At 47.1% G+C, this 12,728-nt stretch overlaps 1 protein-coding gene across 3 annotated transcripts; it reads left to right on the forward strand.

Annotated features, from left to right (window-relative positions):
- Positions 1 to 3,783: 3,783 nt before the first annotated feature.
- Positions 3,784 to 10,248, forward strand: LMO2 (LIM domain only 2; the record flags this gene model as incomplete). 3 transcript variants are annotated; one of them, XM_080931785.1, is made up of 3 exons in its annotated part: positions 3,784 to 3,882; positions 4,595 to 4,814; positions 9,987 to 10,248. In XM_080931785.1, exons 2-3 carry the CDS (start codon positions 4,774 to 4,776, stop codon positions 10,246 to 10,248), a joined length of 303 nt encoding a protein of 100 aa, XP_080787911.1. In that variant the 5' UTR covers positions 3,784 to 3,882; positions 4,595 to 4,773. The 3 variants fall into 3 exon arrangements, with proteins under 3 accessions (XP_080787911.1, XP_080787910.1, XP_080787909.1); XM_080931784.1 differs by lacking the exon at positions 3,784 to 3,882 and adding an exon at positions 4,224 to 4,362; XM_080931783.1 differs by lacking the exon at positions 3,784 to 3,882 and adding an exon at positions 4,272 to 4,467.
- Between the last annotated feature and the right edge of the window lie 2,480 nt (positions 10,249 to 12,728).

Genomic DNA, 12,728 nt, shown 5'->3' on the forward strand with positions numbered 1-12,728 from the left:
ACTGTGGGTGAATCATAGGCAGGCTCACCGGGAGGGAAGCCTTCAAACTCCAGCTGCAGCGAGGAGGAAATCAAATGTTTCAGCATTTCTCAGATCCCTTCCAGCAGAGGCAGCTGTTCTCTGCTAAGATATGTGTTGAATAAAAAATTCTGTACCAGACTTGGCCTCCCCTCCCCTCTCTCCCTCCCCTTCTCTGTCATACATCATGTCTACACATCTGATCTTGGGAAGGCCAGAAGTTACCATCAGAGTATTTTCTTCTATTGCTCTCCGCCTTCTTTTTTTGAGTCAGGGTCTCTCCCTGAACATGGAATTTACTAATTGATTACTCTGATTGGCTATATAAGTCCTTAAGATCCCGTCTCTGCAGCCCTGGGATTATAGAAGCTGCCAAGTTTTCGCAAGGGTGCCAGGGATAAGAGCCCAGGTTCTCATGCTTCTGTGGCAAGTACTTTACAAACAGATCCAAATCTCTAGCCACTGGCCTCTTAACTCCTCAAAGGGGACTCTGTAAGTGACTGGAATACTGAAAGTCAGCTGTGGCCAGAGCATGCAGTGTAGCAGAAGCAGTGGCATTGACAGCCAGCTACCTCAGGCCCGATGGGCACAGTCCTGTGTCACAGTCTGAAATATAGGGACCTCTAAGCCTGAAGTTTTGCAAATACCGAGTCTTTCCCTCTCAGCTCTTCCCGAGGCACCCAGTCTCAGCCATCTCCAGCGGGTGTCTTGATTGGCTGGAAGATTGCTGCTTCTTGATGTGGTGATGATTGCTTCTGAAAGAGAAGTAATAGCAACTACTATCATCTCTGAGCGCTTTCTAGGCACCATCACTGTGCAAGCATTTTTGCACATATTATCCCACCAACAACCCCTATAAGATGAACCGGCAACCCAGTGATATTGGCCCTACTCTGGCCCCCATCAGACTTCTTTTAAGAACCTCCATGGGACAGAGAAATTGAGGTTCAGAGGTGAAGTAACTTTCCCCAAATCACACATCAGAGTTCTGTCTATGTGACTTCTGTGGCCATTCTCCTGAGACTCAGGAGGAGGACATGAATTTGACGCTCTTGCCTGCAAAACCTGATTTGTTTATCGCTAAAGTTACTAATAGAAAAAACTGGCCCCCAAAAAGTCCCCAAATGAGTAGGCAGATGCTGGAGTCTCTCTCGCCCCAGCTCCTCCCACGGCACCCCAATCTCAGCCATCTCTGGAGGGTGTCTTGATTGGCTAGAAGCCAGATACCCACGGCAACTGAACACCTAAAGAATTTCCTATGGGAGCTGAAACGATATTAAAAGAGAGCTTTATCTCTGTGACTGTCGCAGCTAATGAGTTAGATGTTACAACTCAGCTTCAGTGGCTAAAACAATAACAACATCAACAAAGTAAATCGTCCTTGTTAGCGTGTTCCCCGTGTGATGCCCCCACTCACAGCAGAAGTCTACTTTAGCAAAGACATGCAATCACAGTCACAGAAGACACTCTTCCCCTGTGCGACTGTAAATGTACTAAGGAGAAAAAAAGATGGTGTCTATCTGTGGTCACGTTTGTCATGCAGAGTGAGTCAGTCTTCCGACGTTTTTATTTCAGAAGAAAAACTTGAGAATATCTAAATTTCAGGGTATTTAAGATCTTTGAGGGAGGGGAGACATTATAGTTTAGTCCTGCTGGGCTGGGATGGAGCAAGGATCTCGTTAGCTCTCATTCTACACATTCAGGTTGCTCAGAGGCGCCGAATCTCGCCTGAACATGGATGCTATGGGAAGATACCATACGACCAGGGTTGCTTTAAAATCACTCATAATAATAATAATAATAAAAAGACGTGAAAAACACATTTTGAGACTTGATTCTAAATGTTATACTTAAATTTGGGCGACTTAATTGCCCATAGAACAGGAATGAAGTCCCACCAGTAGGCAGTAATTTCTTACAGCCATGGTCTGTGAAATTGAAATCTTAAGATCCCATCATATCAAAGATGCACCTTCTCAAAGAAGGCCCTCCCCAAAGAGTTGTGAAAGACAAGAAATTGACCCAAAGTCATGTAAGCCTTCTCCTCCTCCTCCTTCTCTTCTCTTTCTTTCTCTCCCCCCCTCCCTTTAACACACTCCGGTCAAAGCAGAAGCCTAAAGGAATCTTTATGCCCTTGACTTGTCCATTACAAAGTTACCTCTTGGAGTTCAAGGAGATATTTATTCTAATAACTAACTCCAAAGCTATGGAGAATTTTATATATATATATATATATCCATTTAATTACAGATCCATGGGTCACATGCTGGGTGCACACACACACACACACACCCTCATTTTATTACAGATCCATGTACCACATGTTGGGTGTACACTTCAGCCAATCCTTACACTGACTGACTTACACTATTTGGTAAGTCCCATTATTCCCATTTTCCTAACAAGGATGCTGAGGATGTTAACTCTGCTTGCTCATCCCAGTTCACAGGATGGTAAAAAGGAGGCTACAATACAGGCGAAACCCTCAGCCACTTTCTCCGTGCTGTCTTGAAAGTAGTCTTTCTAGCCACATGAGCTGATAAGAGTCTACGTTAACCCCAGAAAATATGGTTCTAGTGGCTCAGCATTGAAACATAATTATTAAGTAGACACACTGCTAATCACAACTCATGTTTTCAATGTTTATTTTTTTTCTTTTGGTTTTGAAACACTGTCTCCTGTAGCTCAGACTGGCTTTTTAACTATGTAGGGAGGATGACTTAGAATTCCTAATGCTCCTGCCTCGACCTGGGACTACAGGCCTGTGCTACCATGAGCAATGTTTATTTTCACTTCAGATAGAAATGAAAGTAGAATAACACGTTATGCATTTTATCATATAATTTAGGCTTGCCTAAACATTGTAAAGATTCTAAAAACAAGGAATTCAATAAAAAAATGTCTTTTTATATACTGAATGTGGGTTTTGGACTAGTCGGAGGGTAGATGCACACTGTTTTAAGTTATTCCTCTTCAGTATAAATTTCAGGAATTGGAGGCAAGAAAATGACACGAATCTGTGTGTAGTGATTCAGGTTACTGCTAGTGAGAAATCAGCGAGGATTTTGCTCTGTGCAGGGGAATCCAGGAATTCTGTTCTGACTTCAACAATCATCTTCTGGGTGAGTTGGTCTAGTCTATTAAGGCCTAAAATGGAGCTGAAATGCCTATGTCCTTGATCCAGGCTGTTCTTACTGAAGACTGTCGTCATCATCATAAGCTAACGGGCCTTGAACAATCATTTCTGAACTCAGTTTCAACTAACTCAAGGCCCAGGGGAACCTCGGGTTTTCTCCCTGAAAAACTAGCTAGTAGAGCCCCCTTCGTCCCTTCTGAATTTCTTTCTCCTTTTAGAACTTGCCTTCAAGTTTGAAGGAGAAACCTGCCCTTTCCTTTGCCTTACATAGGGAAAAATAATAGTAATAACTGTAAGGTCCTTTTATTAGGAAGGAACTTCCTCCGGTCCAAGTATTGCTGATACTTTACAGAGAAGGCCAGCCTAACCGCTGGAGTTTGCTCTTTGAAAGATGCTGAGGGAGGGAATTCTGCCGCCAGCAGATGGAGAAGAGACCCGGACAACGTGGTCCCTCCCAGCCACCCTCCCTGCGGGATTAGCTGCCCCCAGCTCTGCTCAGGCGCACCTAGCGCGTGAGGTCCCTGGTCATACAGCTCGCGTCCCCTCTGTGGAGCGCAGTCGCAGCTTCTCGCTTGCCGCCAGCAGAGCAGCAACGCAGAGCACCGCCACTGTGGATTTGGGACCTCGAACCCGACACAAGCGGGTGCTAGCCAGCAACTAGCAACGCTTGCGTTTCCGCCGGTGCTTATTTCGCATTCTTGTCTTTTCTTTGCTGCTGGAACGGCCAGGTGGTTACTTTTAGCCTGAACCCAGAGGGAAAGGCAGAAGAAGGGGAACTCTGCAAAGGATGGTTTAGTGGCAGCGGGCTTCTTGCCCCAGGAGAGACTCTCGGTCTCTGCCGCGGGTCCCTTTAAGAAGCCAAGTCAGGGCTGCCGCTGTCGCCGCTGCTGCTGCTGCCACGGCGGCTGTCGCTGCCGCTGTTTGGATTGCTAATCCCCAGGAGCCCCGTTAAAAAAAAAAAAAAAAAAAAAAAAAAAAAAGGAAGAAAAAAGGGGGAGGGGGCGGGCAGCTGTCTCTTTAAATGTGATTTCCTTCTATTGTATTTGAATCGTGATCAGGAAAAAGGAAATGAAACCAGAGACAGAGGGAAGCTGAGCGAAAATAGACCTTCGCGAGAGGGAAGGGAGCCCGGGGAGAGCCGCGCGGTCCGCTCCCCGCCCCCAGGCCGCCGCCTCCTCTCTGCCCTGGGCGCCCCGACCCCGGCGAAGGTGCGAGGGGCTCGGGGCGGCCGGGCGGAGCCGGCGACTGCGCGCGATCGGGACCGGGCGGCGGCGGCGGCGGCTGTGGTGACGGCAGCGGGACCGGGATGGAAGGTTAAGTCCTGAGCAGCGGCAGCTGTCGCAGCCGCCGGAGGGAGGCCGGGCTGCTCCCCGGCCCCCAGCCTCGGCCGCCGCGCACGGGGCAGCTGGGTGACTCGCTCTCTCTCTTTGGCGTTTGAAGGGAGCGCGGTGACTGTCCTTGAGCGTGGAGGGGCGAGCTCGCCGGCGGAGCGACCGAACAAGAGGAGGCGCAGGAGCGGCGGCGCCCGAGCACCCGAGGGGGTCCGAGTCCAGGCAGCGAGCCAGCCACGCGCCACAAAGGGAGCGCCCCCGCCGCCCGGCACGCCGCCCCCCTCCCCAATGTCCTCGGCCATCGAAAGGAAGAGCCTGGACCCGTCTGAGTAAGTGTGGCGCTTCTGTCCCCACATCCCCACACCAGGTCCCAGGCTAGGCGGGAGGGGCTGACTCCAGGTGCGCGCCCGCCCCGCAACGTGCCCGAGATCCATCGGTGTCGCAGGGGCTCTCCTTCCTCGGGGGGGTAGGGGTGGTGACTGTAGACGCCGAGAGGAAGCTGTAACTGGGATCGACCCTGCAGACCGCTCCCGGCTATCTGGAAAGCTCCCCCAAACCTTCACCAGGGCCAGAAAGTTTGCCCAGGAGCAGGCACCCGGAGCTTTCCGAGCACAGGCGCAGGGCAGGGAGCGCGGAGGACGAGATTCCGTCTTCTCCCCTTTCGTCCCACCCTTTCCAGGTTCCCTTCCTTTTTGTCCAATTGGCCCTGGAAAGGGGGCTATCCTAACCAGAACGTTCCTGGGGTCTCCGACAGGCTCCTACCAGGCCCGGAGTAGACAGACTGTTGATGAGGTTCGCCTGTCCACCTGGGAACTGGTTCTGGCCTCCAGAGACTTCTAGAATTGCTAAACCGGAGTTCCTCCGGGTACCTATTCACCCCTCCCCTGAGTCTCTTAGTGTGGGCATGTGAACCTCGAAAGTTAGTGCCTTTTTTTTTTTTTTTTTTTTTTTTTTTTCTTTTGCTCTTGTATGTTTTTCTAGGGAGCAGAGTCTAATCGAACTCTAGGAAGAGCTTGGGGTCAGTGAACCAGAGCTGTAATGAGCATGTACTGTCTTGTGCTCTGAGCTTTGCGCTGGTTTGCAAAGAACCCCCATTCCACAGCGTACACCCCAGCCCATTCTCTAGTCTTAACAAGGGGAGCCAGGAATGAAGGTATCAGGTTTTTTTTGTTTTGTTTTGTTTTGTTTTGTTTTTCTTTTCACGTCCACGCAAATGCCCTTTTAAGAGTCATTAGCTGTCTGGTTTTGAGATTTTATTCCTTTGAAGTCCTCATCTAATCCTTTGAAGGGATTTGTTAACACAAGACCAAAGGAGCTGGTTAATGACTTGTCCATTTGGGCTCTTAAGATGCATTTGTTTTGGTGGGGATTTTCCCCCTTTTCTTTTCTTTTCCTGCTTTAAAAGAATTGTGCTTTCCTGCTGAAGTTTTTCCTACTCACCTCCCCCCTTCAATTTCAGCCTTCTGTGGTGTTTATTTACCTGAGCTTTACCCTCAGTCAGCAGCATAAAAACCCAGCGTCTTCTCATAAAACACAGGAAGTCCCACGATCCAGCGAGAATGTAAACATCACTCTTCAGTCTTGAGGCTAAGACACCAGCTCTTGAAGGAGCTAGGTTTGTTGACATAAAGACCAGCTTCCTTAAAATCTCAGGAGAAAAACAACCCTTTAAAAACAGGGTCAGTATCTATAGCTTGTTCCCTTTTAAAAATAAATTTAGAATTACATCTGAGCCCCGAGTTTTCAGAGATTGAACAAGACACAAGATAACACAGTAAGGGAGTTCATCTGTTAAACTGGTGTTTACTGCTTTTATCAGTACAACTGAACCACCAATCTTTTATTAGATGTTGAATCTACAGAGTATGGTTTCTTGAAAAAAAAAAACTTAATTCTTGGTGTGTGTGCACCTGAGTGTAGGTGCCCTGGAGGGTAGGTGCTAGAAGTGATGGGTCTCATAGAGAAAGAGTTACAGGTAGATGTGAGCCATCTGTTTGGGGTGTGGAGACTCCAGCTTGGGTCATTTGGAAGAACAGAAAATACCCTTAAACTGCTGAGCCTTCTCTCCAGCCTGGGATTCTGTAAAGGAAGTTTGCTCTTGCCAAAGTCTGTGCCTTTTTTTTGCCCCAGACTAGAAAGCTGAAAGGTACCTCCTAGCTGTAATAGTGAACACCTAGGCTGTAACTGAAGACGGACGAGCCCCGTGGGAAATGTCTGGAACATTCCCCCTCTGTCTGGGAAATTGTGGAGAAAGTTTGCCAGAATCAAAGCTAAAGAGACATTCAGGTGTCATATTCATGACAGGCTGGTGGGAGAAAATCAGATATTAACTTAAGGTACATTTCATTCAGTCTTTGGCTTGACTTTTTCATCAGAGATTATGGCATGTCACTAATTATAGAAAGATAGACCTAGTCAGACTCTTGTCCTGTCCTTATCTGTCCTCAGACCATCATGTCTCTTTCTCTTGCATGGCACTCTCCGGCCAGCTGCCTGAGTGCGTGCTCAAAGCCAGCTTGGGTCTTTACCATCTCGTCTACAGACACAGACTGGTCCTTGCCTCGGCACGAGCAAAGGTAGCATGTACACAGGAAGTCAGAATTCATGAGCATAGCTTTCCTTCACCAAGCAATTTGTGATCCCTTCTGCCTCCCTGCAGGCCATTTTAATTCTGGTGAGTTTTGTCCCAGCTAAGTGCAAATTCTTCTCTCAGTGGTGGCTGGCAATCACATCAGCCATCTGGGCATCAAACATGATGTGGTGTTTTTGAAAGCCCAATGCAAAACTTTGAGCTATGCAAGTGAATAGGTAAGGATCGTAGTTAACTTTCAGATGTGAGGATAAAAACCCTTATATACCCTATAGAAACAAACACTCTAGTGCCCCCCCCCCCGACAGGGTTTCTCTTTGTAGCTCTGGCTGTCTTGGTATTCACTCTGTAGCCCAGGCTGGTCTCGAACTCAGAGATCCACCTGCCTCTGTCTTCAGAGTGCTGGGATTTAATGGTGTACACTACCACCATGGGCAACTTCTAGTGTATTATTAAAACTATCTAAGATCTTAGCCCATCTCACCCATAATTCTATATACATGAGAGGCTGAAGCAGAAGAATTGTTCCAGGCCAGACTGGGCAATTTAGTGAGATCTTGTCTTAAATTTTAAAAGGAAAGACAGGGCTTTCGAGCTACCTCAGCTGCTAAAGGTTCTTGGTCTAAGTCTGATGACCTGAGTTTGATCCCTAGAACCCACCTGGTGGAGAGAAAGGGCAGCACAGTGGTTAAGAGCATCTCCTGCTCTTATAGGAGACCCAGCACCCATATTGGATGGCTCACAACCCTCTGTAACTCCATCCCCAGGGTATCTGATGCCTATGGCCTTCTGGGGCACCTGCACACACGTTCTAGGTACCCACACACACACATACAACTAAAAATAAAAATGAATATTTAAAAACGATACAAACAGACAGAACTGAGAAAGAAGTCACAGTGGTGGAGCACTTGCCTGAAGAGACTAGGGACCTGGGTTTGGTCATCAGCACTGAAACCAGAAACACCAAACATTTGGCTTGGGGCCTTGTTTTTCTCAAAGGGCCTGAATTTCAAACTCCCTGGTTCTTAAAGAAGGCAATCTTATATTTTGTGCTAAAATGGTGGGTTTGGCATTAGCTTTTAGCTAAATATTTACAATGGATGCTGAATGGCCTCCTAGATAGAGCCCCCTGAAGATGTTGGAATGCCCTGAAAACATTCATTCCCTGAGTCTCACTGTCCCCAACTACAATGGAGCTGAGCTTCGTAGGCACAGGCTAGTTAGGTCACAAGGTCACCTGGTAAAAGTGCCAAATAAAAATCAGAGGTGCAGACATATGGCCCAGGGTACCCAAGAGGAAATCCCATCGTACATTTTATAATGGGTGAAAGCCAATTTTAAAAACTTTTAAAGTAGTTTTTTTTAAGTAGATTTTATTTGAATAATGTTTCAGGAGCACATTAATTATTACAAATCAACAAGCATTAAGTGTTCCCTGTTTTTTTTTTTTTTTTTTTTTTTTTTTTTTTTTTTTTTTTTTTTTGATATCACAGTCATTTCTTCCATGCCATTTTCTCTCCAAAAAGGTATTTCTTCTTATATGTAAAACAAAAGTATTCAGGTTCTAGGAAGGCAAAGCAACCAGAAGGCCCTATGCGTGACTTTAAAAGTTTTTACGTTCATTTGTGTGTATGTGTGCGTGTGTGTGTGTGTGTGTGTGTGTGTGTGTGTGTGTGTACTCTCGAACTCTAGTATGCTCCTGTGTATATCTACGTGCACGAGTATATAAATAGAACAATCTGCTGGAATCTCTTTCTTTCCACGATGTGGGTCCTGGGGAGCACATCAGATCATCAGTCTTGGCGGCAAACACCCTAACTTCATCCCTCAGGCTCACTGTGAATGGGGTGCCTGGATGGAGACTTTGGTATCAATTTAATTGCCTTCCATTCCCTTTAGGTCCATCCCTTGGCCCCTACCCCACTCTCTTTTCTAATTTAATTTTATTAAAACTACTTTTGTTATCCTGGAAAAAAATAAGAAGAAAAAAAAAAAAACCACACCCCACCAATGTCCTCTGTCTGTTTAAGATTTGTACCATGACCTAGATTTCTTCCCAAAGATTGATTCAGATCTAATATTTCTTCAAGACAGCCCTGAACCTCTGGATGATGCAGATGAACTTGAGATCCGGCCCCTCCAGGTTCCCCCTCAGGATGGGCTGGGATTATGTCCCCACTTTCTGTGGTACCAGAGAGATGACCATTGGACCTCTGATATGTTAGGCCATCTCTCTACCTATGAAGCTGAATCTCCAGCCCAAGATTCATGCAGGAAGTAGGAAAGAACTCAAAACTTCAGTTGAAATAATTGGATATTGATGGAATTCCCTGTTGTGGAGGGAGAAGGCAACCTAATATAATTTGATAGCTCTCTTCCTTCTCTGCCTTTGATTCTGTGCTGTGGAAAGGGCTTCAGTGAGGTCAATGCAACAGATTATCTGTAGATTTTTAGAACTCTGGCTTATCAGATGCTTTGACTGGGAGCAACTCCTTTGGTCCCAAGTATATTCTTTAGGGTTTGGCAGTGCCTGTGTCCTCAGTACCAATGAAGGAAGGGGGGATGGCTGGGAAGATGGAGGAGAGTAGAAGGGAGTGTGGAAGAAGAAGACAGGATCAGAGGTGGCCACAGAGTGCTGGAATGTAGCCAAAGGTCCAGTGCTATCTGCAGGTGCCTTAGGTACCTGGTATCCCGTCTTCGATTTTTCAGATAATAAGGACCCTCTAGCCCACTCCCATCTTTATCCAAGGTTGCCTGTGTCTATGTGGTCTGAATTAGGTAGGCCTTTCTCCTTATTTAGCTGAACGGAAATTTAGTGATTTTTCCCACAGAACCTTTGGAATGGAGCAATCCCTGGGACCTTATCTCCCTTCAGTGAGCTTATCCTAACGCTTGGCCTCCTCCTCAGGGAGCCCGTGGATGAGGTGCTGCAGATACCCCCATCCCTGCTGACATGTGGTGGCTGCCAGCAGAACATAGGGGACCGCTACTTCCTGAAAGCCATCGACCAATACTGGCATGAGGATTGCCTCAGCTGTGACCTCTGCGGGTGTCGGCTGGGAGAGGTGGGGCGGCGCCTCTACTACAAGCTGGGACGGAAGTTGTGCAGGAGAGACTATCTCAGGTACATCCCTCACGCTTCTGGGGCACATCTGGGTTTGGACACATAGTCTCTAGCTCCTGCTTTGGCTCTGAGGTGTCTGCCTAAGGAGGCTAGGATTGTGGAGGCTGAGCCTCAGCTGCCTCTTCAGAGAAGCCATGCGCCATGTTTGCAGACACATCCCTGAATGGTAAATCACCACCTTCTTTAAAGGTAAGAGAAGAATAAACATGGAATTCAGAATAAGGACAAAATTCTGTGGGGGCAGAACAAGGGCTAGGGTTTGGAGAAGTTTGCGTAGGGAAATAACAGGGGAACTAGGGAATTTCATTTGTAAGTTTGGGGGCGGGTTCTCATTTCATACTCAGTAAACATATGCATATATGTAGGTATTCCAATGTTGTTGATGGGAACCTTTGTAATAGCAATCTGTTCTTGCGCCCCAGGCACTGAGTTTCCTAGCAGGAGGCTAGCATTCAGCAGCTATAAAGGTGAAGGCACTAGAGTCAGACGGTTTGAGTCACTGCCTCCATTTCCTATCTGTAAAATGGGGATCGTAACTGCAGCTACTTTTAAGGTTAGGATGGAGTCTTTGCCTGGCACGTTCAGCATCTGTAGCTTCTACGTTGGCTGCAGTGGAGGTAACTCTGTGCCCTGGACCGTTAGATCTGAGCAACTGTTCAGCTGTCTGTTCTTCACCATCCTCCTGTGGCAGAACAGCCTCAATGTATTAGGACCCGTGGAGAGATGCTCCTTTAGACTTAGACTTAGCATCTTAAAGATGCTCCTTTAGACTTAGACTTAGCATCCAGTGCCCTCGGCTGCTAAGGAGGCTCTTCCTCCTGTGTGTCTTCTCATGCGAAATAAAAACAAAGCCACTGGTAGTTCCGAAATCAAAGGAAGCTTATCTGTCCACCTGAAGACTGAAGTAGCTTTTAGGTGCCTACAGTCTTTGATTGAAATCATTGCAGCTGTAGTGGTTTTGGGCAAATGGGAGAGTAAGTAGGTCTGACTGTAATTCTGTTGAATTTCTTTCTTTTTTAAGTCATAAGAAAAGAGAGCAGAGATAAATACAGACCTGGTTTTCCTCACCCCAGGTCTTCAAAACCCATCAGAAAGCATCTGGGTAAATGATTCCCACTGGGCTCCTGCCTCCATCCCTGTTGGATCATTTGAATCTTATTAAACGAAGTCAGATACAGTAAGGTCAAAAGAGCCGATTCCTCCCTATCTCCGCGGTTTTATAGAACATTCAGGAAGAAAGGCAGTGCTGCCTGGGCTTGTTAATCTTTTCCATTTTCAAAAAGGAGAGGAAAAAAAATAGTCTGGGAGAGCCCGGTGTTAATTAACTTGTGTCTTGGTGACACGGAATAATTCTTCTCTCTGCTACATTCCCAGGCAACATGTTAATTAACTCTGCATTAGTGCGGGCGTTCCCAGCCACCCTTTAATATTTATATTATTGTTATTAAAATGGGCAGCAGAAAGCTTAAGGCGCTGACACCTCTTGACAGAGGAGGGATTTTTATTTCCTTCAGGGATGGTCCATTAGCCATGGCTGTTCTTTGGCATATTTTAACAGGATAAGTTTAGAATGACTTAGGGTCCTCCAGAGTCCAGTCCCTCTCAGTAGAACAGCTCCTCTCCATGAGGATCTTGAATGGTCAACTCTCCCCTGGTCTTCTTGAGACATTCAGCCTCAAATATCCATGGCCCACCCTCCCCTCCCCTCTCTGGTACAACTCAAACCTGCTACTGTTACATTGTGTTGGGTACCCAGCCTGGATCCCCTTAGATCCAGTTTTAGTGAACCTTTACGTGATGCAGTCCCCTCTAGTCTGTGGTTCTGTTTCGGCAGCTGGTACCTACATCTAGCCAGCACCTGGTATAGCCAAAACTGTGCCATCTCACCAGACTCTGGTGCCAAAGACCCATGTTCCAGGGAAGCCGCCAATCCCTGCAGCTTCGAGGAGAGTCAAGGCCACTTGGAGACAGGACTTTTACTTCAGGAGTCCCCAGACAGGGCCAACGCTCCCTCCAAGGCTGTGCACCTGAGATTGCTACTTGACCCCCCGCCCCTCTTTCTCACTTACCCTGAGGACGTCATAAACCACTTGAACATAAATCCTCCCCTGTGGTCTGTTTCTGAGATACCCAGTTAAGAGGAGGATTCTGTGAGCCAGAGGTTAATGCACACATTAAGTGCCAAGCCCTGGCTCGTTTTCATTACTGTTAGCATTTCAGAGTACTTAAGTTGGAGTGCACTGCCAAGACCTCTGCCTCCTGTCTTAGGTGTACAGCGTAAGGCACAGAAGCTACGGGAGGGCATGCATGCCATTTGCTAAGGTCACCTAACTAGTGAGACGTGATTCTGGGACCTGAACTTACCTCCCACACATCAGTCTTTGTCCTCCCATTAGCTACCTGGTGTGTTATAATTTGCCCCCTGACTCCCCTTTAATAAGCTCCCACTTTCCTAAGGTCTCAGACCTCGGGCCGTCAGACGCGTTCGCTGCTCACTGTTTCCTTAGTTGCATGTCTCTGCTCAGT

Source organism: Micromys minutus (genome assembly GCF_963924665.1).
Source record: "Micromys minutus genome assembly, chromosome: 17".
Classification (NCBI taxonomy): domain Eukaryota; kingdom Metazoa; phylum Chordata; class Mammalia; order Rodentia; family Muridae; genus Micromys; species Micromys minutus.